This window comes from Amblyomma maculatum, chromosome 3 (assembly GCF_055883805.1).
Source record: "Amblyomma maculatum isolate TAMU_Amacu chromosome 3, ASM5588380v1, whole genome shotgun sequence".
In the NCBI taxonomy this organism is placed as follows: Eukaryota; Metazoa; Arthropoda; class Arachnida; order Ixodida; family Ixodidae; genus Amblyomma; species Amblyomma maculatum.
The window spans coordinates 181,822,472-181,846,230 of record NC_139346.1 but is presented as its reverse complement, the minus strand read 5'-3'; the positions used below and the strand labels follow the sequence as shown (position 1 = coordinate 181,846,230).

General features: G+C 48.7%; 1 protein-coding gene across 1 annotated transcript in view; it reads right to left on the bottom strand.

The window, feature by feature from the left end:
- The window catches only part of LOC146197111 (ATP-dependent translocase ABCB1-like), a 118,973-nt gene extending 116,832 nt beyond the window's left edge, over positions 1-2,141 (bottom strand). Inside the window, exon 1 of the mRNA XM_084598854.1 lies at positions 1,746-2,141. Within this exon, the coding sequence (XP_084454980.1) occupies positions 1,746-1,827 (82 nt within the window). The 5' untranslated portion in view covers positions 1,828-2,141. The remainder of the gene's footprint in view (positions 1-1,745) is intronic.
- Between the last annotated feature and the right edge of the window lie 21,618 nt (positions 2,142-23,759).

Sequence of the window (23,759 nt, the reverse complement as noted above, 5' to 3'; positions counted from 1 at the left end):
GTTCACTAACCATTGCGTTTTGTTCCGTTCTAAATGCAGTCTTCGCCCTTTTTTATAATTTGAACTATATATTACTATTTTGTCTCGTCTAATATATTTCAATTGATGCATTAGTCACAGTTTATTTTCGTTTCAGCTGTAAGTTTATACATATAATTGATATTAATCGCGCTTCTTGTTCATATTGAAGCGCCTTTATTAACATTGCTCTCTGTCTTTTACTCCTCCATTTTTTTTCGAAACTCTATTTCAGTTTGTATATATTACTTGTGTGTCCTTCCTGAAATAATCTCTCGTCAGATTGGCGGTGTCGTTAAAAAAAGCGACTGCCCGGGATAGGCGTTGGTTCCGTGTTCAAACGCAGACAAGGACGAATTTTTCTTTAACTACGAAGATTCTTAGAAAGCTGTATAGTTTTCCCTTGTAGCCGCATGGCTGCTCTTACATGGACGTCAGTAGTTACCTCCTTAATAGAAATTCTACTCCACCTCACCTTGTGAGATCTAAACTTTGGACTAACACTTTTCCTACTTCGTGTTTCTGATCAAGTCGCTCTCACCTGCCTACCACCTGCTAGTCTTCCTGTTTAGCACAGTTGATAGAGCGACTGTCCTGAATAGGTAGTGGTCCCGGGTTCGAACACCGGACCAGGACGAATTTTTCTTCAATACGAAAATTTTGAGACAGCTGTGTAGCTTTTCTTTTTAGCCGTATGGCTGCACTTAGATGGATGCCAGTGGGCAATCACTCCCTTATAATAACAACAAATAAAATATTCAAATAGCCTTTTGTTTTATATACAGAAAATCATCAAAAGCAGCTTAATAAAACGGCGTCATGTTTTCGGCGCTACGCAGCACCGCACCGCGAGAGTATTTACCGTCGGAATTACCTACTTTGTATGATTTCGGCAATGCCTGCAAGCATCAGGTGGTGGGTATCCAGTGATTGCCACGCATACCTCTAGCATGATTTTTTGCTTTCGAAGCAACCTTGTAAAAGAACATTTCCGAGCAACGCACCTGCTTTGCAATGAGCATGGAGCACATGCGCTCGTATTAATTCAAAGCGCACATGTCTACCACATATTCGTAAACAAGGCCGAAATGCCGGCTCGTAATTGTGACTCGTGGCATTCGTAGCCGCTTCTTGCATTTTTATTGCTGCATACACAGCCTCTGGGGGAACTTAAGCTGCAGTACAATAACAAACACACAACGATAACAGACGCAAAACAATGTTTACGTCTTGATTCGCCCTTTTTTGTTTTGCGTTTCAGCTTAAAACCACTACAACTGCGAGATCTTTTGTAGTTCTGAAAAGGAGCGAGTCGGTTATCTTTGTTGTCCGGCCTGACGTCTGGCGGTGGGGGACAATAGAAGTGCCAAAACTATAGAAAATACACTCATTTGACTTATTCGCCTTTCTCTTTCTCGAAACCTCTCTAAAACCTCTTGATCCAGATGTCCTGCTTTCTATGCACATGTAGAGAACTATTTTTTCTCTTGTCATGAGTCACTGTCCACTTGCTCAGTCCTCTTCCCTCCACCTGCCTCCTGGAGTGCTTTGAATGTTGTCGCAGCTAAACGACAAGCTCGCCTTGTTTTAAAAAGAGAAAGATTTCCCTAATAACATAATTGTATTCCTTGGCTGCAGCGTATATCACTTCATATTTACCAAGACAATGGGTGACGAGCGCTCTGAAGCGAAGAGCGGATGTCTATACATTAATTATAACCACTGACCGTTGATGAAGTACACTGGGTTGGCGCCGGCAGAGCTCCTCTGGGCCATGGTTGGGCCTCGTGGGTGACAGTCAGAAGCCATGTGACAAGGTGGCACACTACTAATCCAACCCGGGTGTGGACGCCTCCGACGTTGACCTCGTTTTGGTCGTCCTGTCAGTCAGCTAAATCACACCAGACGCGGCAATGGCGCGTGCGCTCACGATCGTGCCAAGGACGGGCAGCAGGGCCCTGTCACGGGTGACGGCGCAGAGAGCAGGGCTGCTGCAGAACATGCGCTAAGCCGCAGTCATCCAGCAGCGGCGGCATCCCGGCCGCATGATCGGCGTTCCCGCACGGCAGACACACAGTCGCGCTCGCTCGGATGCGTGCAGCCGTCACAATCCCAGGCGGCGCAGCTCTACTCGCGGTAAATAAGATGTCCTCGCGGTGCCTGGGCAACAGCTGCTGCGGGGCTCGGCTTGGCGTTGCCCCCCACGCAGCAGCAGATACGGCGGCGTTGCGGTGCGCGCTCGCGTCGCTCCGGCACCTGTACCCATGCAGGCTCTGATGGGTTCAAATATGCATACTGTTTACTCGGGCCTGCCGGGGTGACTCAATGAAGGATGTAGCCTGCTGCAGTGAAAAAAAAAAAAGAAAATTAATTGCACGGAAAAGGAAAACAAGAGGACATTGGAGGACATTTGATATCTGCCATAATGGTAGGACGCGATAGAGGCGTTTGCTCCTCGGGTGTGCACCTTCCGCACTGACAAATCGAAGATGTTTGTACACGGACAACTTTGCGTTTCGAGGCCTCCGTGTGCTGTACAATGTCAGCACATGGTGAAGATCTCCAGGTGGACGAAATTATTCCGGAGCCCTCCACTACGGCATCTCTTTTTCTATTCTTTCACTCCCACCGTCCTCTCTTCCATTACGGCGCGGTTGAGGTATCCGCTGAGCATTGCGACAGATACTGCGTCTTTTGATCCTTTTTTTTATAAACAATTTATAATTTTACGCTTGTTCTCTGTGATGTCAATGCACGTTAAAGATCCCCGTGTGTACGGAATTACTCGCGTAGCCATCCGCGAAGGCACCTCTTTCTCTATCGAATCCCCACTCGGTCCCGTCGTGGAGAGCTTAGGGCCACCACACAAAAGCGGCTTTCGCCTCATCGCAGTTTAGTGGTCCAAACTGCCCCCTAGAGTTTTGCATTGTAGCCACCTAACTTAGCCTACCTAAGCGTAGCCTAACCAAAGCATAGTCATGCAGATGTAGCCCTCGTGTAACTCCAGGTTTAACCACAAGCTAGGCAAGTTCGGTCTTGGCGAGTCGAATGAAGCTGGACAGAGGCTAGTAGAGTTTTGTCAAGAAAACAACCTGACCATAGCGAATACTCATTTTCAACAGCACAAGAGGCGCCTGTACACATGGACTTCACCGGACGGTCTGTACAGGAATCAGATCGATTATATTCTTTGCCGGCAGAGATGGAGAAGCGCTATACAAGCAGTAAAAACAAGGCCTGGGGCCGATTGTGGCACCGATCATCAGCTTCTTGTTGCCAAAATTAAGCTTCGATTGAGGGAAACTCAGAAAACTAGAAGGCCTTTCAGGTATGATCTGGATCAAATTCCATTAGAATATGCTGTGGAAGTGAGCAATCGATTTCAAGAATTAGATCTAGAAGACAGAGAGCCCGAAGAGATGTGGACTGATGTTCGTGATATAATACAAGAAGTTGCTACTAAGGTAGTTCCAAAGCAAAAGAAATGCAAGAAAGTAAACTGGTTATCTGAAGAGGCTTTGCAAATAGCTGAGGAAAGGAGGATGGCAAAAGTTATGGGGGAAAGAGAAAGATACAAGGTTCTCAATGCGGATTTTCAGAAAATAGCAAGGAGAGATAAGAATGCCTTCCTGAACATACAGTGCCAAGCAGTTGAGGACAACAGCCAATTAAGGAACACAAGAGCTCTGTACAAGACAATCAAAGATATCAAAGGAAGCTTCTGTGCTAAGCTGGGCGTGATAAAGGACATACGAGGCAAGGACCTCACTGAAGCCTCAGAGATAAAGAAGAGGTGGCAGGAATGCACAGAAGAACTGTACAAGAAGGACCCGAATGTGCAAACCCAACATAAGACGGTTGTGATTACTGATCTCGAGCCGGGCATCCTGAAGAGTGAAGTTGAATGGGCCTTAGCCAGTCTTGCTAAGAAGAAAGCCAGCGGAAGTGATGGCATTCCAGCTGAGTTGGTTCAAAACCTCAACCATGACGCTGTTAGCATTCTGCATACATTATGTCAGAAGATTTGGACAACTCTGCAGTGGCCACAGGATTGGAGGAGGTCAGTTTACATCCCCATTCCAAAGAAAGGCAGTGCCAAAGATTGTTCCAACTACCGCACGATCGCACTTATTTCGCATGCTAGCAAGGTGATGTTGAAAATCCTCCAAGGTAGGCTGCAGCAGTATGTGGATCGGGAGCTTCCGGACGTGCAAGCTGGGTTTCGCAAGGGCAGAGGAACTAGAGACCAAATTGCCAACCTCCGCTGGATCATGGAAAAAGCAAGAGAGTTCCAGAAACCCATCTACTTCTGCTTTATTGATTATGCGAAAGCGTTTGACTGCGTAGATCACAGCAGATTGTGGCAAGCTCTCCAAGAGATGGGAGTTCCAATTCACCTCATCTGTCTCCTCAGAAACCTGTATGAAGGACAAGAGGCCACAGTCAGAACTGGGCATGGTCTTACCGATTGGTTTCCGATTGAGAAAGGAGTGAGGCAAGGCTGCATACTGTCGCCCTGCCTATTTAACCTATATGCAGAGTGCATCATGAGGAAGGCCGGTCTGGACGAGTCTTCATATGGAGTGAAGATTGCTGGAAAACGTATCAACAACCTTAGATATGCGGATGATACCACTTTAATGGCAGAAAGTGAAGTGGAACTCAGGAGACTTCCGATGCGCGTACAAGAAGAGAGTGAGAAGTTTGGGCTTAAACTGAACATCAAAAATACAAAGATCATGGCGTCTTGCCCTATCAAGTCCTGGAGCATCAATGGACAAGAAGTGGAAGCTGTGACAGATTTTCTCTTCTTGGGCTCCAAGATTACCTCGGAAGGAGACTGCAGCCATGAAATTAGGAGACGCCTGCTTCTGGGAAAGAGAGCAATGGTTAGCCTTGACCGCCTAGTAAAGAGCAGAGACATTAGTCTGCCAACCAAGATCCGTATAACTCGTGCTATGGTCTTTCCAGTTGTGATGTATGGATGCGAGAGTTGGACTGTGAAAAAGGCTGACCGCCGAAGAATTGACGCGTTTGAATTGTGGTGCTGGCGAAGACTCTTGAGAGTTCCTTGGACTGCCAGAAGATCAAATCAGTCGATATTGTCGACCATAAACCCTGACTGCTCATTGGAGGGTCAAATTCTAAAGTTAAAACTCAGCTACTTTGGTCATCTGATGAGAAGAGAGGAGTCGCTGGAGAAAGATTTGATGTTGGGAAAAGTTGACGGTCGCCGGAGAAGGGGTAGGCAGCGAACGCGATGGTTAGATGGCATCCTCGAGGCACTGCAGATGAAGTTATGTGATGTTAGGAAGATAGTGAGAGACCGGAAAGCGTGGCGTGAAATGGTCCATAGGGTCACGAAGAGTCGGACACGACTGAACGACTGAACTGAACTGAAAACCACAGCTAATTCCTTATTCAGCAAGAATGAAAGCTCACACAATTTAAATATACCACGTAATAGGCCCTACCGCTGTGACGCAGTGGTTAAGACGCCCGACTACTGTACCGAAGTACCTATCGGTGTTCGAACTCGACCGCCGGATTGATTTATAGGAAGGGCAAGGCGCGGTAACTGTCTCACTTGTTTTATGTGGACACCTCAACCGCGCCGTAAAGGAATGGAGGGAGGTGGGAGTGAAAGTGGAAAGAGAAGTGGAAAGAGAGAAAGAGGAGCCGTAGTGAAGGGCTACGGAGTAACTTCGACCACCTGGGGATCTTTAGCGTGCGCTGACATCGCTCAGCACACAGACGCCTCTTCGTTTCGCCTCCGTCAAAACGCAGCCGCCGAGGTCGGGTTTGAATCCGGGTACTCCGGCACTGCCCCGCCGGGGTGGTACAGTGGTAAGACGCCCGACTACTGTCCGGAATTCCCGGGTTCGAACCCGACCACGGCGGCTGCGTTTCGATGGAGGCGAAACGAAGTGGCGTCCGTGTGCTGTGCGATGTCAGCGCACGTTAAAGATCCCCAGGTGGTCGAAATTACTCCGCGTCACTCCCACCTTCCTTCCTTCCCTTACGGCGCGGTTCAGGTGTCCACAGACACAAGTGTGACAAATACTGCGCCTTTCCCTTCCTGTGAACCAATTATAATTATTATTATTTCTCCGGCACAGTAGTCGGGCGCCTAACCCCTGCTCCAACCCGGCGGGGTGTTCGAACCCGATCGCCGGCGGCTGCGTTTGGTTAATTGGTTGGTTGGTTCACAGGAAGGGAAAGGCGCAGTATCTGTCACACTTGCTCTGTGGACACCTGAACCGCGCCGTAAAGGAAGAGATGAAGGTGGGAGTGAAAGTGGAAAGAGAGAAAGGGGAGCCGTACTGGAGGGCTACGGAGTAATTTCGACCACCTGGGGATCTTTAACGTGCGCTGACATCGCACAGCACACGGACGCCACTTCGTTTCGCCTCCATCGAAACGCAGCCGCCGAGGTCGGGTTCGAACCCGGGAACTCCGGCACAGTAGTCGGGCGTCATACCACTGCGCCACCCCGTCGGGGCCGATGCCGGCGAAACTGAGAAGAGTCTTTGTGCTGTGTGATGTCACTGCACGTTAAAGATCCCGAAGTGGTCGAAATTACTCTGGAGCCCTCCACTAAGACACCTCCTTCTCTTTCTTTCCGCTTTCACTCCCACCCTCCTTCGTTCCCTTACGGCACGGCTCAGGTTTTCACGCAAAAAAAAAAAAAGAAAAAAAAGCGACAGACATGCGTGTTTCCTTTCCTGTACGACAATTCAATTTACCACATAATCACGCGCTTCGAGCACCTGAATGCGCCGCAGTTAAAGCGATAGATGACTGAGTAGACAACTGCCAGATTTGCGTCCTCTGTGGTGCCCACAACTGAGCCTTGCGTTGCCGTTGACTTAAGCGATAGAGCTGCAGCCAACGCAACATAAAATTGCGCCGTCAGCAGCTATAGGTCTCTCGGCCAGCAGCAACGAGAAGCTCTGTCGTGAGCAACGGAGAAGCGATGATGGTTTGGTTTGGTTTACAGGGTTTAACGTCCCAAAGAAACTCAGGCTATGAGAGACACCGTATTGTAGGGCTCTGAAAATTTCGACCACCTGGGATTCCTTAACGCCCACTGACATCGCACAGCACACGGGCGCCTAGTTTTTCGCCTCCACTGAAAAGCGGACGCCGAGATCGGAATTCGATCCCGCATCCTTCGGCAATTTTCGACCACCTGGGATTCCTTAACGCCCACTGACATCGCACAGCACACGGGCGCCTAGTTTTTCGCCTCCACTGAAAAGCGGACGCCGAGATCGGAATTCGATCCCGCATCCTTCGGCAATTTTCGACCACCTGGGATTCCTTAACGCCCACTGACATCGCACAGCACACGGGCGCCTAGTTTTTCGCCTCCACTGAAAAGCGGACGCCGAGATCGGAATTCGATCCCGCATCCTTCGGCAATTTTCGACCACCTGGGATTCCTTAACGCCCACTGACATCGCACAGCACACGGGCGCCTAGTTTTTCGCCTCCACTGAAAAGCGGACGCCGAGATCGGAATTCGATCCCGCATCCTTCGGCAATTTTCGACCACCTGGGATTCCTTAACGCCCACTGACATCGCACAGCACACGGGCGCCTAGTTTTTCGCCTCCACTGAAAAGCGGACACCGAGATCGGAATTCGATCCCGCATCCTTCGGCAATTTTCGACCACCTGGGATTCCTTAACGCCCACTGACATCGCACAGCACACGGGCGCCTAGTTTTTCACCTCCACTGAAAAGCGGACGCCGAGACCGGAATTCGATCCCGCATCCTTCGGCACAGTAATCGAGCGCCGTAACCGCTGCGCCACCCCGGCGGGGGAAAAGCGATGAATTGGCTGCGTGTTACCAAGTCGCGGACGATAGCGCTGTGATCGCGGCACGCGCATGCGCACGAAATCCGCTATCACGAGGTATCTTTTAAAGTTCGCGGGATTAGCTTTGCCGAATAAAATGGGCTACGCTAAGGATACCTCGTCGAAAACACACGAATATGATTTTCGGGATGCTCGACAATTTTGCTATTCGCAATCTGTGATTTTAAAGTGATGCCTAGAATGTTAATTATTGAATGACGACTAATTATTCAAGTAGACGGAGCCGAATAAAATACTAGTGGTTACTTTGGACGGCTCCTAGCAACACTCATAAAATCTCAATTGGGAGGAATACTTTGGGATATTTTCCTTTGTTTTTTGAAATATTGATCCATCTTAACACTGACACCCTTAAGCCCTTTATTTAGACGAACGGCATTTGTCTAGGGTGTTCTGAACTGGCGGCGGCTGCAGTGGCGGATGAGTCTCGATGCATCCATGTGATTTATCCTGGATGATCGACTTTTGGTGCGCGTCATGCACCGCTTGATTGACGTCTTCCGTTTTACTTGGCATTTTTCTTGCTGTGCAGCTGCTTAATTATCTGAAATAATAGTCAAAGTGGTATCAGAGTGTGTTAATGTATACCGATAGGCCTGATTCGCGTATGACCCACACGAGAGAAAATTTGATTAAAAAAGGTGCGGCTTATACACGAGCAGAAACGCAGCTGTGGTTCATAATACGCACATATTCATTGGCAGCTGCGTAATTATCTGAAATAGTAGTCAAAGCGGTATCAGAGTGTGTTAATGTATACCGATAGGCCTGATTCGCGTATGACCCACACGTGAGAAAATTTGGTTAAAAAAGGTGCGGCTTATACACGAGCCGAAATGCAGCTGTGGTTCATAATACGCACATATCCATTGGCACTGAATGTGTTTTCAGTCGGCTTTGGCGTATCGAGAGGGCAACGCTAGAGGCTAAATAAAGAACTGGAGCTTCCTGCCGCAACAGGAAGCTTCAGGTGGCGTTTCATGTTAGAGGGGTCGAGCTTCGTGCTGTCAACCTCACCTTCCGTGTGCTTGCCTCCGACTTTCGTCGGATGCACAAAAATGGCGCGCTTTAAGAGCAAGGTCTCTTCAGCAAATCCTCGATTCCCCAGTGCCTTCTCATTTTCTGCAACGGGGCAGTGCACTAACTGTAGAAGCAAAAACGGTAAACTAACACTGGAGACAGATACACACGAATATAGTCCTCCGTCAAAATGGATTCTCTGGCTCCTTCTGGCCGTGATGACATGTACCCGGTAGCGAAAGACGTGTTTATGGCTGAAAAAAGGAATACGGTTGATTAAATTTGGGGATGTTAACAGCGATAAGGACCATAATTGTTTCCTTTTTAAAGTGGTTGTCCTCGTAGCATCACAGCACTTCCAGAATCAGCGTTAAAAAAAAAAAAGACGATCAGTGTCGACACATCATGTTTGCTTGAGAAGTCAGCCGGTGATACGGCATGACTTTTTTGTTGGGGGAGCTGGGGAGGAGGTGTGTTTCCAGCTGCCAAAATCTGTTTTCTGTGAGAGTGGTATGTCGTATTATATCCATACTGGCCAGATTCATTCAGATCATTCTCATTATTCTTTTAACAGTAATTGCGGCTTAAACCGTGAGTGTGTTTAAGAAAGCACCAACACATTAGAAAGCACAGTCGAACGAAAGTGCAGGTTTGTTTCAATAGACATCCTAGAAAACAAAAGAAAAGCTTTGTACCTACGGCACCGAGAGGGACCAGAAGCTGCTGTAACGCGAACAGACCAGCTTCCCTCATGTCGCTGTTTCAGAACACTCAGATATCACTGACGTATTTTGTTGTTCACTGCTTAGAAGTACAACTATGAATAGCCTCTAGCCTTACTTAACGCGGCCGCATCCTGCAAACCCATCATAAAACAGTTGCACCACCATCGGCGACCCATATGCCCGCACATAGAAATTCCTGGAGACACACACGTTCATCACGTATGACAGCCTGACAGAAAGTCGATCTTGTTCAGCTCGAACCCCTCGCACCGAAGCACGCTGCTGTCTGACTAGAAGGCTCGTTGAAAGGTCTCGCTTGCGGGGCGACTCATCATGCGGTTCTTCCATATAGGATAAACAGTCCCATGGGCACAAAAAGGCAACATAGGGCTTTATAACCTACCACTGCAAGAAAAAAAACCAAAAACCTTTATGTTATGGGTTGTGATCTGAATTCCCTATTTGTTTAGAGTCCGCTGAAATACGTCGCAGAGAAAAGCAAGCATCCCGACAGACAAAAAAGGAATGATTAATAATCTCCCGCAGCTCGCATAGGGGGCAGTAGCTCATTACGGCGCATACATTACCTAACATGAAGTCATGTTTTTACTGTTAAGATTAATGAATGGAGTTGAAAAAAGAAAATCTTCGTGGCTGACTGAACATATTCACTGCATTTGCACTGATACACTGTTGTATAAAAAGGCAAGGCTGCCGATACATTGGTAGGGAAAATAATGTCTCAGTCAGAATGCTTTGGTCATCTGTCTTCTGAGAGACTGGATAGGCCTCACTGTAATTAGGCCTCACTGTAATGAAAAGTTGGCCGACGATTACGTTATCCGGTGATGCGAAATATGAGCGCAGCTCTTCGGGTATCTTAGTTCTGCAATATGCTGAGGCAACTTGAATGCCGTGTTTTAGAGCCTTAGCTCTATGGCTGCCCTTCGTGAAGGTAATCTGACGCCGGGACTGTTGTTGTTGTCCTCAAAAATTGGCACATAACCACAACTGGGATTGTTCATGACCAGGCGGTGATGGCAGTTTCTTAGATTCTATGCGGCAGAAATCCGATTACTAAATTAAGCAAATCAGGCTCAGTGACATAGATAATTTAGGGTAGAACTGTGGCTTACTGAGCTTTAATTTGTGAGATTAAAGAGAGAGAAAAATGAAAACATAACTAAGAATAATAAAAAGAGAATATAAAAAATTATGAACGAAGGATTACAACAGCCGGTTAATTATGATGCAAAACGTTTTGATTCTACAAGAAAATTTTTTATGGCAGAGCAAACATTTGACCTCAGGTGCGGTGCGAGGAGCCTTCGCCGCTCGCTTCTTCTACTTCGCACACCTGCTGTTTCTTCTTCTTTTTCACACAACTGCCAAATTTTATTCGTAGCGGTACATCTCTCCACAAATACACAACATTGCTTGACACAATGCCACGCAGTCTTCTACTCCTCTGTCTACTCTAGTAGTCCCGCCATCGCTGCCCGCCTGGCTCGCCTCCTGGCGCTTCCCCTTTCAAACTGCCCCAGACACCTTCGTGTCGTCTGGACTCGGCTGTGATATACTTTAGGTTAGAGTCATAGAGAAGGTTGAGCACAGAACGCCGTGTCTGACCATGATTAATCCAGCGTCTGCTCTGTAAACTAGATTCAACCGAGTTCAACCCTTGCCACTTTTAAGGCGAAATACTTTAATGGCTCATACTGCTGTGGACAAAGTGTGTCCCGCTTTTGCGGCGTTCTGATTAGCCGAGGCGGGGTGCGTCCCTGCCATCTGCAATGCCACGCTGAACGCGCGACAAGGAACGCTACGTGACAGGAGAGATGGTATACCGTCCAAACACAATTGCCGGAGAAAGTGTGATAGATACTTTGCCTTTAATTTCCTGTACGCCAATTATAATTATGTGTAGCACTGCAACGAGTGCCGACCAGAGGCTAACGATGGGAGGCAAATTATAAGATAGGAAGGGTAGGCTTTTGCCTTTCTCTTCTTAAGAGACATCTAAGAGACCTTCTAATTTTTTAAAAATATATCTGCAGTTTGGACCTACTCTACTACGTTCCTCGTAACGATCCTTTATCTGACATTCACTTTTTTAGCAGTTCTTTATCAGTATTATAAAGGAGGCACTTTCGTAACACCTTGCCTCGAGCAGTGCATCACCGACGTGGGCGCATATCTCTCCTGCACAAAAAGAAAGGAAAAATATTTCACCGCGGATATTTCGCGCATTCCTTAAGCTCTGAATTAGGGACATGTATGAGACCGCTTTATTATGGCCCCAGTCCGAGGTTCTCCTTTTTGATTTGCGGTCCCGTTTATGCAATTTTTGCTCAACGACCACTTCCTTATACTTCCGCCTTCCCCTCTTCCACCGCTGCCACAACCTTATTCTCCAGGCGTCAGAGCAGGGCTTTTCACGATGTCTGCAACAGCTTGCAATATGGTGGACATCCAAGGCACCTTATTCCTGGCACACTTAAGCTTCACCTTTAAGTGTGGGACTATCGCGATAAAGTAAGTCCCTTGGGATCCCAACTCTGCCATTTAACAAACTGTGCGAGACGTCTGTATTCCGTATGGCCATAGAGGGTTATGGGAGGCGGAATAGAATCTCGTACCCCAGGTTTGCCCTTGCAAATTTTGATAGGGAGGCCCATGAACCAGCTCCTACCGGATACGCTGACGGCGATAAAGACGACGGCGCCGCCGCTCAAGCTAGGAACTGGCGCTTAAGAGCTGCGCTTTAAAATGTATGCAGAGGAAATTGAAAGTGTCAACAACTTCCTGAAGGACCCCCCCCCCCCCCCCCCCTCTTCTAGAGACTCCTGACTTCTATGACCAGTGAGCGATAGGAAAATGGGCATTTATTCTTCCATTAATCACAGCCGTCAGAAATTAATGTTTCGAGGTCTTAGAAAAGAATAACCTATAACCTTCGCACAAGTTGATGGCTGAACAAGCACATAAGACCAGCTCTCCACAGGAGTTCAGAGGGAGAAACACTGACAGCGCCACAAAAAGGTCGCAAAAGTTCTATGCATCGCATGTACGCTTTTTCTGAAATGAGGGGTGCATTTAAGCTCCGCCTTTAAAGTTTTGTCGTGGCAGTGCTAACGGCTACCTTTGTTGCTGATCCTCGTTCAAGTGCATGCTCTTTCTTCCCTTAACAATATCATAATCATCATCATCATCATCATCATCATCATCATCATCATCATCATCATCAGCCTGATTATACCCACTGCAGGGCGAAGGCCTCTCCCATATTTCTCCAATTAACCAGGTTCTGTGCTAGCTGCATCCACTTGACCCCTGCGAACTTCTTAATCTCATCCGCCCACCTAACTTTCTGCCGCCCCCTGCTACGCTTTCCTTCCCTTGGAATCCAGTTTGTTACCCTAAGCGACCATCGGTTATCCTCTCTTCGCACTACATGTCCTGCCCATGTCCATTTCCTCTTCTTAATTTCTACTAGAATGTCGGTAACTTGAGTTATTTCTCTGACCCACTCTGCACGCTTTCTATCTCTTAATGTTACCCCTACCATTTTTCGTTCCATAGCCCTCTGGGTTGTCCTCAACTTAAGTAGAACTCTTTTGGTTAGCCTCCACGTTTCAGCCCCATAGGTGAGCACAGGTAAGATGCAACTGTTGTATACATTCCTCTTGAGCGATACCGGTAAGCTGCTAGTCATAATCTGCGAGTGCGCTCCATCCCAAATGCGCTCCATCACAATCTTATTCTTCTTGTTATTTCTTTTTCATGGTCCGGATCTGCGGTTACTACCTGTCCTAAGTAGACCTATTCGCCTACTACTTCCAGTATTTCGCTATGTAAACTGCTACTCAATAATAACTAGCCTACACAACAATAACTAGCCTTTAAATTTGCGCCTATATGATCATGCCACTGGGCAACAATCATGGGCATAAGCATGCCCATGATTTTTTCACCCGACAACGCCGAGTTGGATTTTTTCGGAGAAACAAGGTCTTTAATGTTATCGCATTAAAAGTGAGCTCCATCTGAGCGATAAAGAGAGCGACGCTACGAGGCGGTGCGGCGAAGGCGACCGTCATTCACTAGTGGGAATCCTCTATGCAAATGAAGGCGACAGCGATGTACCGTCTTTGCCAAAAGTAACCAGGCTGCTCCGAAGGCTGGCGGAGCAAGCGCGCAGCCGTGTGGCGGCGTTGCGCTCGCTGTGGCTTATCGGTGCTCATCAGCTCCGAGGGTACAACAGCTGACATAACCCTCACTCTCGCCCGTTGGATGATACAAACTAGGCGCGTATGATGTGCCGGCTGCGGTTTCATGTGTGCGAAGCTTGGTTGTGCCCAGCGAGGGCACTCAGTATATCTACGGGGCTATTCGCTCTTTTCGGCAACTTCCCTAAATCAGATATTATGTCGCGTTTCTCGCTATATAATTATACGTGCTTGTGTTCTGTAATCCGCTGCTGAAACGCACCAGCCGTATTGCGCTTTCCTGCGTGTTTGATGCGCGTGTGCTCTAAAGAATAAATAACGCACCTCGAAATTTCAATATGCTTTCTCCAAGGTGGCTTGCGTAGTGCCACATTACAGGTCGTAACTCCGGTACAAAGATATGGGAAAGCTTGTGAACTTTTTAAAGCCACCTTATCTCTCTTTTATGCTTGCGAAATTGTGTTAGCCCCTTGGGAGGCTGTTTAAAAATAAGTTCAATGATTGATTCTAACAAATTTTTGCATTTGCTTGTAGGTAAGTTTTGGTTTAAGTAAGGAACTAAAATGAAACCTTCCTCGCGCTCAGCCATTATATGCACATGATTGCTTTCTCGTTCGCGGAACCCTTATTTCAGGGCGACAATGTCTGACAAACCTAGCACATATTAGTCCCAGAAAAAACAAAAGCTCACCGTGTCTACTATCACCTGCTTTTCTGTTTTCCGCAGTTGCCGAGAAGAGCGAATAGCCCCGTCGCTATATCGAGCGCCCTCGCTGGGCACAACAAAGCTTCGCACGCGTGAAACCGCAACCCGCACATCATACGCGCCTAGTTTTTTATCACCCAACACGCCAGAGTGAGGGTGCGAAGTTACGTCAGCTGTTGTACCCTCGGAGCTGACGAGCACCGATAAGCCACAGCGAGCGCAATGCCGCCACACGGCCGCGTGCTCGCTCCGCCAGCCTTCGGAGTAGCCTGGTTACTTTTGGCAAAGACGGTACGTGCTCAGCGGTTCCGATGTCTGCGCCATTCCGTGGCATTGTAAACACTCCCGTAACTTGCTCTGTTTTCTCCTTGAAAATTTTAAGGGTCTGCCTGTTAGAGAGGGCAAAATAAGCATTTTTCTTACGATAGCGGTGTAGCTACAGTGTCCATGACCAAGCCAGCGCGCTTGCGGAGGCGAAGACAGATCACTGGGTAGGTGCACTATGGTCCTGTGCCAGCGAACTCTGGCTAATAAACACACGCGAAGTCAGTGGGTTGATCTTTTGTGAGATAGCAAACTATGCAAGTGAGCATATACACCGCTAGGGATATCGCACCTACGGATGAAGCACAACGACACTGGGAATCGAGCACCCGTATCACCTCGACTCGCATATCGCCGTGGTGTTCTACCTAGTAGTCCGCTTTAAAGGTTGAGCCATCCGCTACAGACGAGCAAGTCGTTCTCTTTATTTCAATTTTGCGGCAACCTCACAGCTAATGCGAAATGTCAACGGCAGCGGTGCGGCAGCAGCGGCGATGGTCAAGACAACGCTATTGTTGAGGGAAACAAGAATTCTGGGGAGGAGCAATGTGACAAACCGGAAACGGCCAGCGATAGTCTGATCGTCTGATTGGCTAGTCGCGCAAGCATTTCCGGGTGAAGAGCGCTTTTTTATTATTTCAGCAGGTCGAGAGACGAGGCAAGCGATACATGTATTTCTCTTCACGCAAAGGCGTCGCACGACGCTGGCTGCCATCGGGATCGCGTGAAGTTTTGCTTACAGGGAGCTCGGACTTTAAAATACTAATCACGAAGGATGTCAAGTATCGACACACGATCGCTCCAGTGCTATTCACTGTGTGTTTATTGGAGCTATTCAGAGAACTTGATTGGAATAGTTCGGTATAAATGATAACGAAGACTATCTCAAAGATCTCCAATTTCCTTAAGACATTAAAATGATATGTCCCCCAAGAGCAGGACCGCAGATAATGGCCATAGACTTAGAGAGGCAAAGCAGAGCGGTAGATTTAAAAACCAATATGAAGTAACATAAAGTAGGCTAATCTTCATCAGTATCGGAAGGACAGAATTGTCTGAAATAGGCTGCGAGGACGAATTGGCAAAGAAATACATTTACCTTACGCAGGTAGTCGCTGCAGATCCAGACCAGGATAGTAAAATAACTATAGATAATAATAATGGGGCGGATTACATTCGGCAGGCACTCTCTAGTCATGAATAGCAATTTACCAATATTCCTCGAACGGAGATGGTACACAAGCTTTTAATAATAGATGGAGTTGAAACGTGGAAGCTGAGGAAAGGGGTTGAACTTAAGGACAGCGCCGCGTGCCATGGACAAGAAAATGATAGGTGCAACTTTTAGAGTCAGGAAGAGAATAGAGCGGCTCAGGGAACAAACTCGAGTTTACGATATCATTGTCGAAAACAAAAGGCACATTTTCATATCGGAGACATATATGCTCGAAGAGGACTTTCTTTGCCGCTCCTGTAGGTGCTACGCGCGAGGCCACAGACCCGCAGTTCTTAAACGCACACAAGCACATCGACAGACCTGGAAGCTGACGACTATGCTCGTAGCTTCTGCTGCAGTGCAACATAATATCACCATGGCTATAGAAGAGACACGCAGAGAACAGAAAACTGCCTACGACCCGCCGCGGTGGCGCAGTGGTTAGGGCGCTCGACTGCTGTGTACGCTAGGATGCGGAATCAGATAAAGGCCCTGGCGCCTGGATTTTGTTGGAGGCGAAAAGAAGGGCGCTCATGTGCTGTGCGATGTCAGTGCACGTTAAAGAACCCCCTGTGGTCGAAACTTCCGGAGTCCTCCACCATGGCGTCTCTCATAGCTTGAATCGGTTTGGTACTTCAAACCCCTATCCCGAACCCAGAAAACTGCTACGTGTTGTCTTCGTAACGAAACCGTGTGTATTATTGCAGGACGACGTCTGCAGTCGGGTGGCGTTCGATTCGGCTCCCTAGCCTACAATACAGTGGTGGCAGCAGCGTCGACCGGGGACATGCCCCACAGCAGCGGGCCTCCTGCTCTAGCCTTCGTATGGCCGCACCGTCTCAAGGCATCGCTGCTCGGGCCATGGCCCAGAGACCCCGCTCCTGCTGCTCGGCGTCGCGCAGGCCCCGTTCGGCGGACAGGTCTCGACCGGAGGCTGTGGACCCCACTCCGACGGCCGCGGCGGCCGAGGATCACCGACTGCCGGCGCTGCCGCCCCAGGCGCGGCCGCTCTCGACTGCCGCTGGCCACGGTCACCAGGGGGAGGGACGCAGGCAGAGATCGAGGTTTGCTCTCTTTTCGAGGAACGCGATAGATATATAAGACGGACGTACTTTTTTTTGTTCGAGGGCGGGGGAGGGGGGGGGGGGGGGGGGGGGGGGGGGCACACGTAGCTGCAGGATTTGCTGTCCTACTTTTCTTAACACCCCCTGAGCTGAAGGACGCGGAGTTACCTGCTCTCAGGAGAGTGACCTCGGAGTTCTTGAACACCGCTTTCTTCCGCAGAATCTAAGGGACAAGCTTCAAGAGCGGTAAAGCTAGGATATAGATATGACATTCCTTTCTTTGATTGACTTCGCCATCTCGCACATGAATGTCATCATTTCACTTTTATTACAAGAAAAGTATGGTTTAGTATGATTCTTCGCCGCAAATAATACGAAAGCATACTTCCATGACCCACGACCATCGGCGCACAAGAACTTGAAAACCTCCTCTCCCGGTATCCGCGACAAGGAAACGAAAGAAGGAAGTCTCCGCTGGTAAAATCACTTTCAAGACGGTAGCGAGCATAGTTTTAGATTTGCCGTCCAAGCCTCGCAAAACCAGGTGGCTCGATTCGGAAGCCCTTTCTTTCTTTTGAAGTGGCAGGTCTGTGGATAACCAACAGTCGGCAGCGGAGTCAGCGAAAACCGGTAGCAGCTGCTTTTGGCGCACGCTTCTTATTTTTCACTGCCGCGGCGTGCTCTCCGTTTGAACGTGCGACGTGTTGTTCGTGCACGAGGGTTGCGGCGTCGCGGCAGAGGAATAACAAGGCTCTCCACGGCTACCGCTCACAGACTCTCGATTCTGCCGGTCAACGGCTGATTGATTTACAGCGGCTAACATGGGCTGGACAAGACGCCGGCGCACCTGCGTGAATGGCCGTTACATCTTGACGTACGCGTTAAACTTGATGTTCTACGGTATAACTAAGGCCTGTAAGACTGCTGCTACATGGAGGCTATTTCACAGCTAATTACGGCTAAAAAATAATTTTGTGCCGGTCAATGGATTTTTTTTTTGTTCAGGAATTCATTAGGAAACTCGCCTGCTGTATTAGTACGAAACCATGCAGATTTGCGACCGCACGGCAGTCTTTAATGGATAAATCAGGAGCATATGTCCAAGCTCATCTGTACGTAACGATATGTGAGCAGCCATGTCTTCCTAAGCATGCATGAAATATACCTCCAGTACAATGTACATATGGTGGTGTGTAGCGCCCGCTGCTTACATGCATCTTGCCGAGCGAGGGGAACTCGGAAAAGATTTGGATTGTTTTTGCGGGGTTTAACGTCCCAAATGAACTCAAGCTATGAGAGACTTCGTTGTGAAGGGCTCCGGGAATTTCGACCCAGCCTGAGATTCTTTAACTTGCACTGACATCACACAGCACATGGGCGCCTTATTTTCTCCTTCATCGTAATGCGGTTGCCGCGACCGGGATTCGATCCGGCATCTTTGAACATAGTGAGCGCGCTAACCACTGCACCACTGCGGCGAAAGCTCGGAAAAAAGAACCTGAGGAACAAGAAGACGTAATGAGTGGAGATGAGTACAATACCCTTGAAGACATACATGGTTTGAATGGCGAGCTTTCGTAAGACAAAAAGAATAAAGGTGCGGCTATCAGTCAGCAATCGCGAACGCATTTGGGCTTGAATACGTTTCCGCTCCGGGCTAGCACCAAGCGATTTGCGGCTGTGCCTTTACATTTGTTCCTTTCCCTTGTTTTTTTTTTTTTTACATTTTTCATTTATATTGCTCTAACTATGCACGTTTAATTTGTGACAGACATAATTGTTGAAATGAAAACACAAATAGACGAGTTTATTTGGAAAGGCAGAGGCGGAGAACAAATTGGTAACGATTGGTGCGAAAACATTTGAACATATGACCAATGGCTTTCCTCCCGCGAAGTATGCGTTTGCATCGGTGTTCCCCGTTGAGGAAACAGCCGATGCCAGAGTTCACGTGTTCAAAGCGTGCGAGCGAATGGGGTGATCTAGTTTAACGATCAGTGTAACGAGTTTTTACTCGTAAAGTTGGCTTCTCGCAATGCACATCTTCAATATGGCCTCGCTGGGTGTATTATTACCGCGGAAATCACGTTAACTGCATATGCATCTACAGTATAAAATATTAAATTATATTATATTATGAGGTGTAAATTATTTGGTGTATTAGAAATCCGAGCGACGCCATTTTAAAGATATGCATTGAGGGAAGCCAACTTTACGAGCTAAAACTGCGTAATTTTGACTTTAAATATTTAGAACTGCACTGCCAATAAAGAAAATTTTAAAATTAGACTCAGCATGCGTGCTGACAGCCTTCAATTTATTATTATAATCTTCACATTGAAATAAATTGTAAAAAAGAAAAGATTGGTATTTAATTTCAGTTAATAAACCATTTAATAACTGAGCTCATCACGTGTATGAGTCCGCCTTGCTGTGTAATTCACCTGCACAGACCTAATCGACGTATCTCTCGAAGGGTTTAAAATAACGATAAACACTGCTTGGCGGATTGCTATTAACGTCGGCGCGGAGCGAGCGCCCGTAATGCAAGTGCACCAGCACTGCCTGTAACGGCGTAGGGTACGACCTGCAGATTTTAATTTTAATGCTATTAAAGTCCCCATTCTAGAAAATGCGGTGATGGCGTTGTGAGCGAAAACCACGGGTATGGTCGTATCAGGTGGTAGGCGGCAGGTGACGTAGCCGGGTGCTGATTAGTATGCGGATTGTCGACGTCACGTGGTCATATGAGTTCAACTCGGGCTTCCCTTTTGAGTTGAATGGATGAGACGGGAACCGATAAATATTCCTGGGAGCGATTAGCCCTATCGCGTGATGGCCTTAATGAAGAGCTTAAATGTCCGTCCATTTTTTCTACTTTTAAAGCTGTGTTGTTTTCTTGCGAGTGCGGAAACTATATCGAAGATATAAGAGTGAAGATTTCTTTTTATGCTGGGTAAATTTAGTTCGTCATATTCTTCCTCGTGGAGACTTGAACGTCCAGCCTTCTAGTAACGCCAGGATCGAATTGCATCAAACGTTCTTCGTAGAGGTGTTTGAATAAATAATTATTTTCGTTCTCGAAATTATACTCTGCCGTTACTGGATTCCTTTTTTGTCAATTTTCAGGAGCATTGAACTTCAGGAGCTGACTCTCGTTCCCCTCCCTCGAGATGAAGTGCAAAGAAACAACTCACCCAACCAAGAACCCAAAGGTGCGTGACATTTTAGAGCGATAGCTCTTATTATTTCTTCGCCCATTTCACATGCTGCGACTGAAGCGAAAATTTTCAGTGCAGTCGGTGATGCCGCAGTGCGATTTTCGCGCAGTGCTTTGACATGCAGTGAACGTGCGTGCAAATTCGGTGATAGATACCCACAGGGTTGTTCGATGTTTCGTAGAAAACGCATACAAAGAACGTACTTAATTTATATAATCACAGGTATTTTTAGATGCTGAAGGCTCCGCCTTCTAGAATACGGGTTCGCGAGCGATGGTCTCGCCCGACGAGTGAAAACCAAGTCTTTCTTAAAAACACCGGTTTATTCCGGATCAACAGAAAAGTATAAAATAGAAAAGAAACAGCATTGGTCAAAACTGCGCTGGAAACATGCCGTCGAAGTTCGCGACAATGGACTATGAGGATAAAACGGAACAAGGGTCAGGGCTTCACCGCGACAACACAAAGCACACTGCGGCGCGATGGGCGAGTAATAGGGCCAAAGCGTTGATCACGGTACAAGAACATTGCTACTCGCGTGGCAGCACTCACGCTAACACTCCTAAGGCTTCCTTGAAGGTGCCGCTTCCGTCTTCGCCTCGCAGGACTCCGCTCCGTCGTCCGTGTACATCCCGCCGGCTTGGGACGCTGCCACGCCGCCCTTCTGTGGCCGGCCTCCCGGCGAAAAAGCCCCGAGCCTTGCTTCCAACGCGCTTATCTACCCTCTGTCTCGCGCCGATAACATGCCGCCCCCGCTCCGGGCAGCTCGCTCATGCGTACTCGCGCTGCCCGGGCGGACACAAACACAAACAGAAAAAAGCGCGCGCGGTTCGAAACGCTAAAAGGGGCTGTGGGGCCCCACACTCCCCCCCTCTCAAGACGGGACACCTCCCGACGTGTAAAACAACAATAACGCGGGATAAGGGTGGAACTGGTACTGCTGCTGGCGGGGCGCATGCTTGGAGGTATCCGCCGAGCGTGGGTAGCCGTAGTGCCTGGTAGGTCAAGTGGTTCTATGTGGCTAGTGGACGGCCGTGGTAAGCTCGGAGATCGGCCACGTTGACTGGTCCGGCTTCTCGACCACCCTGCACATGGCGAATAAAGTAAGAAAGCCGAGACGCGCGCTTTGTTATCGTGTAAGGGCCAGTCCATCGTGGAGCGAGAGAAGCAGCAAACCCTTTTGCTGCATCACTTAGTGGGTGCGTGCGGCGAAGGACTTTGTCGCCGACTGTGAATTCCAAAGGTCGCCTTCCCTTGTTGTACTGGTTACAGTGTTCCAGGCGGGCAAGGTCCAGGTTTTCCCTTGCCTCCTTCAGAGTCTCGGCCAAGCGGCTGGAAAGATCATGAGCAAATTTAGAATGGCTAAGACCCGGTAAATCAGAGCCATTCTGCAGCTCCCCCCACCAAACAACATAAAGAGCCTCCAGCGTTTCTTGGGCATGGTGGGATTCTACCGCCACTTCATCCCGAACTGCGCTGACCTGGCGCGACCCCTCCATCAGCTCCTCCGGAAGGGTGCCCGCTGGTCATGGACAGAAGCCGAGCAGGGATCATTCCGTTCACTGTCTGCAGCCATCGCGGATACTGCACGCCTGCGGCTTCCAGACCTTAACCGGCCATTCACGGTACAAACGGATGCAAGTGAGTACGGAATTGGGGCGGTATTGCTTCAAGAACATCAAGGAAAGCTTTGCCCATTGGCATTTGCTAGTCATACACTGACGGCACCGGAAATGAACTATACTGTGACAGAGAAAGAGTGTCTCGCGATTGTGTTTGCCTTGGGCATGGTGGTGACACCCACGTTGCACCCGGTGGTGACACCCACGTTGCACCCGATGGTGAATGGTAGCCGGCAGCCGCTGTAGGAGATTTCCGGGATTTGCGCGCTCTGACGTGGGGTGTCCCAACTGCTGCCACACAAGGGGTACCCGCGCCTGCGTATGGCAAGAAGACACGGGGCCCCGTCTGACCTGTCGCCCCATGAAATCGGCTCGTCACCTGAGTAGACGCATCAGGGCTTGTGACTCCGTGCAAGTCGCCAGCCTCCGTACGGCAGCCTGGCGTCTCCAGGCTGCGTGCTGCCGGTGATCCAGGCCACGCACAGGACGGCTCAAGGCAAGTCTCTGCAGGGGGAGGTGGTTTGTAGTGGAGCTCCGCCAGGAAAGATGCCTCGATGCGGGATGCTTCTCTAGCCATGTCATCGAAGTCCGCGAACTGGCGACGCCGGAGATATGGCTGGTACCTTGGATGGCACCGATGTATAGCATGAGCCACCTTCTCTGGTTCCGGAACTGCAGGATCTGCCCGCTCATGCAGCTCTTGAAAACTGCGCAAAAACTCTAGCAAACCCTCGCTTTCGCCTTGCGTCCTGGTGCAAAGCTCGTCTTTCATACGGATGTCATAGTCAGGCGGCAAAAACTCTTCTCGAAAACGGTCTATAAAATCCTGCTTTGTTGCGAACGGCCGCTGTCTACGCCTCCAGGTTGCTGCGGAACCTACCAAAGCTACGGGAAGCACACGCGTGACCAGAGCGCTGTCCGAAATTGCCATTGCCATCTGATAATCGTCGATTTCATAGAGAAAATCGCACACAGATTTCTTATCGGCATATCCTTCAAACCTTGGCACGGCCAAATTCAGCCGCAGCTGATTATCGCGATACAAGGGAGTGGGCGTTAACGAAACTGCCTCGCTTCCTACCATTTCTCTGAAATGTGCCTTTGATTCGAGTAACTCGTTCAAGAGGCCAAGAATTCCGCTACAAATGTCCGACGGTTTGCTTTCCCTGTCTTCTGAGTGCTCATGCTCGGAACCCGCCCGTGTGGGAGGCCGAACTGTCTCCGTTAACTGGGCGCTTGCACCCGGTAAGTCCGACATCGCTACGCACGAGACTGCATGAACCTCAAATTGGTACACTCGCGGGGCAAGCCAAAGCTCGAGTAGAAATCACGTTGGGCGCCAAATGAAGGCTCCGCCTTCTAGAATACGGGTTCGCGAGCGATGGTCTCGCCCGACGAGTGAAAACCAAGTCTTTCTTAAAAACACCGGTTTATTCCGGATCAACAGAAAAGTATAAAATAGAAAAGAAACAGCATTGGTCAAAACTGCGCTGGAAACATGCCGTCGAAGTTCGCGACAATGGACTATGAGGATAAAACGGAACAAGGGTCAGGGCTTCACCGCGACAACACAAAGCACACTGCGGCGCGATGGGCGAGTAATAGGGCCAAAGCGTTGATCACGGTACAAGAACATTGCTACTCGCGTGGCAGCACTCACGCTAACACTCCTAAGGCTTCCTTGAAGGTGCCGCTTCCGTCTTCGCCTCGCAGGACTCCGCTCCGTC